General features: G+C 35.5%; 1 protein-coding gene across 2 annotated transcripts in view; it reads right to left on the reverse strand.

Annotated features, from left to right (window-relative positions):
- The window catches only part of LOC119836893 (transmembrane protein 68), a 33,137-nt gene that overhangs the window by 4,657 nt on the left and 24,657 nt on the right, over positions 1 to 3,823 (reverse strand). For both annotated transcript variants that reach the window (XM_038362338.1, XM_038362336.1), the window contains exons 3-5: positions 3,058 to 3,152; positions 1,113 to 1,277; positions 288 to 481 (exon numbers count right to left, since the gene is read on the reverse strand). In XM_038362338.1, the coding sequence (XP_038218266.1) occupies positions 288 to 481; positions 1,113 to 1,277; positions 3,058 to 3,152 (454 nt within the window). The remainder of the gene's footprint in view (positions 1 to 287; positions 482 to 1,112; positions 1,278 to 3,057; positions 3,153 to 3,823) is intronic.

The raw sequence follows: 3,823 nt of genomic DNA on the forward strand, positions 1-3,823 counted from the left end.
AGTTTCTTTTGTTCGACTGCTTATTTTTGAATTTTTTACGCAATAAAGAATTTTCATTTCATTTCATTTCATTTCATACTTATAAAAGAAGTAAACCGTGAACGATTGTGTGTCGTGTGTGTGTGTGTGTGTGTGTGTACTGTGCATTAATATATATTTAATTGTGAATAAGAATGTATTATGCTTTGCCTCAGAACATAAACACACCTAAGTAAAATATTAAATCAAACTACACACACAAATTCACACATTTGCCCAGCTTATCGATAAACAAAAACATCCCTCACCACTTTAGCCTCGAGGGCGACTTTCGCGAATCCAATCCTCGACTTCCAATACAGTCTGTAGTAGTGGTCTCCGAACTGCGCTTCGTACACCCCACCAGGTGAGATGGCTAGCGGGTTGCCGCTCCTCAGCACTCCGGCGCAAGTCTGCACCGTGCCTGGGATCACGCACAGGCCTTCTAATAATTGTGACCAGCCTGGAAGGAAAACATATTATTTTAGACTTGGAACATAGAGATATAATACGTTCATTTAAAAATGATAACAAAAACGAAACCGCCTTCGAATGAAGAAGTAGCCTAATTTAGATGGGACCATGGGAAAAAGAGAGCATCAGAATCGGTTCTCCCAGTCAAAGTTCTGAGGTGGTAAACACAAATATACTGTAGAATTGAACTGAGAACCTTTTCATTTTTAGAAGTCAGTTATAAAGAAGATCAATCGGGCTTATCTTATCTTTTATTTCTAAATGGGGTATATAGATTGTTTTTGATGTGGGTAAAAGTTAATTTCGTAAATCGAGTTAAATTTATTTAGGCTTAGAAAAGGTACAATAACCGCATTCGACAGATTTCTTTATTAAAAACTTGCTTCCGCCAGCGGCATTGCCCGCGTTTCGTTGTAATTGACGAATATCATGACTCCTGTTTTATGTATTATCACCCAAGTCAGCTCATATCCCGTCTGTATACTAAATTTCATCAAAATCCGTCCAGTAGTTTCAGCGTGATTGACGTTCAAACAAATCTAAGGAAACAAACTTTCACATTCATCATATTAGTGATATGAAGATAACTCTTTTCTGTTTTATACGCAAGAACAACGTACCTGGTATTTTGAACAAGAACCGGTCGGCCACGGTGTGTATGTGCCGTCGTTTGAACAGCAGCATCCGCGCGGTGAAGTAGTACATGTCTATCGGCAACGCGCCGTGGTAGTAGATCACGAGGAACGGGCCTTCTGGAATGTTCTCGAGCCCTCTGATTTCGTAGCCTGAAACATTTCAGAACATGGGTAAAAAAATACGGCTATAAAAAGATTAAAGGGGGATTTAAATGATTCTATGTATCGGCAGAGCGGTATGTCTGTAGATATCTAGGAACGGGCCTTCTGGAATGTTCTCGAGCCCTCTGATTTCGTAGCCTGGAACATTTTGGGACTTGTGTAGGAAAAATAGGGCCTAAAGATATCTACATGATTCTATATCTGGAGTACGACATGTCTGACGGCAGGGCGCCAGTAGATCACGAAGAACGAGAAATCTGAAACGTTCTCGAGCTTATATCGTTCTGATTTCGTAACTTAAAATATCTGAGTTATGCAAGAAAATAGAGCTAAAAGAGATTAAAGAGAGGATTTCATGATTGTATGTGTGTCGGCCAGAGGCCAGTCAGTACGAACTTAGAACTTCGATAAGGATTAAGGAAACTGAGTTAAAAAGATGTATGGATGAACTTGTTTCTGAATAATATGAGATTGGATGCAGACTATTTGTACAATGAAATGCTATAAAAATCCTATATGTTTTTTATGATCTCTGGTTTGTACGATCTATACCAAATTCACAGCATCAATCACAATTGAAACACTTTTAAAAAATGTGTGACTTAATAATATATTCCTCTTATATATACAATTTTCGTGTCACAACGTTAGTTACCTTACTCCTCCGAAACGGGTGGAGCGATTCAAGTGAAATTTTTTTGTGCATATCGGGTAGGTTTACCCTTACTTTTTCACGCGAAAACAGCTTATCGTATCTCTATGAAATATTGGTACAGAGATAGATTATACTATGGATTAGCTACTAGCATAGGCTTACTTTTCACCCGAGTATCACATGACAGCGTGGGTTACAGCTAGTAAAGAATAATAATCGGAACTATTGCGAGTGGAGAGCTTTTTCGTTTATTGACTAAGAAAAAACGTCATACTATAATTATTATTAATAATAAAACTTAAGGGCCTTAAAATTATCAGAACTAGACCAAATATAAATGAGAGCAGATGGGAGGCATCGGCTTTCATACAAAAAAAGAATCATAAAAATAGGTTCACTTAAAAAAATTAAAAAACAGAATCTTCCTCTTGCTTTGAAGTCTGTTAAAAATATACACAAAATAAAACATTAAATAAAATTATGAGATGTGTAATTTACCATACCTATTGATTCATTTTTATCATAAAAGTGCTAGCACCTTCCACCGAAGGTTATTAATTATTATGAATATTTATAATAACATACAACCTTATCTGTTATTGTTTTTATGTACGTGAATGACTAAGTAACTTTGATCTAGAAATAACATAAACTTTCATTCATTTAAGACTTTATTCTCAAACATATGTCATTTTATCTGAATATGGAATTTTTATAAAGCAATTTAAGATAAGAGTATTCGGAAATAGTTCTGATAATGTATATCATATGTAAAAAATACAAAATATAATCGCGTTTTTAATGCTTTAATTTTTGTTTTTTAACTCTCTAAATAATGATTTTGAATGCGATAAGAAAGGACTGCAAAATGGCCAAACGTGAGCTTTAGGTAATCCATTATAATAAACTAGCTTTCCGCCAGCAGCTTAACCCGAGTAGTCTGAAATAATTCCCTTGGAAATAAGATGTTTCAGCGCGGTATAAAGTAGTCTTTGTGACTCTCCAGACACACAAAATCATATCATAAAATCTCTCCGTTGCGACGTTAAAGAAGGCCAAACAAACACACATTCGCATTGGCAAGCATTAGACATAGTACAATAATATAACTACCATGCCACAGCCAACCATGTGCGTCCCATAGGGCGCACACCGCGAGACGGGCCGCGTGTCGCCAGTCGTTTTGTACACCGTCCACAACACGTAACCTGCGAAATAATACATGGAAATAATTAAAAATAAGTTGACAAATACTTAAGAGCACGTTTTATGTATACAATCAATTGTATTGCCTCACTTGCTTTCATACAGAGCATACGCAACAAAAATTATTTAATCCTGGCGATCCCAATCAGAATAGAGTCTGAAGGAGTCGATTACACGCAAATATATAGGTAAGCACGTAATAAAAGCGTGTCAAAAAGTCTTTTATGTTTCTGGACAAACTAATACACCCATTTACTAATAAACCTGACCTAGGCAAATATCTACAATCTTCCAACCAACTCCATAAATTTCCAAATTATTCCCTCATGAGTCTTATTCCGTGTGTTCACTTTGGTGTCAAATTTATCAACAATTTGTTTTGTCTACGTGCACTATCGACATGTCTACCAAACGGAGCTGCGTGACTAATTATATTTATCGATTCCCTTTTAATTAGCATTTTTATTAACTCTATAATTCATGCGAAGATAACTGAATGATGTAAGATTCTCACGTGGAGATGGCATGCTAAAGTAAATTGGTAGTAAGAATAAAATACGTAAGATATTGAGAAAATATAACATTTTAAATTGGGAACAAATAATAAAATATAGTTTAAAAAAACTAAAAAACACGCTTTTCAAGCACATCAAACTAAAAACTATAAAATAAT

This window comes from Zerene cesonia, chromosome 26 (genome assembly GCF_012273895.1).
Source record: "Zerene cesonia ecotype Mississippi chromosome 26, Zerene_cesonia_1.1, whole genome shotgun sequence".
NCBI lineage: Eukaryota > Metazoa > Arthropoda > Insecta > Lepidoptera > Pieridae > Zerene > Zerene cesonia.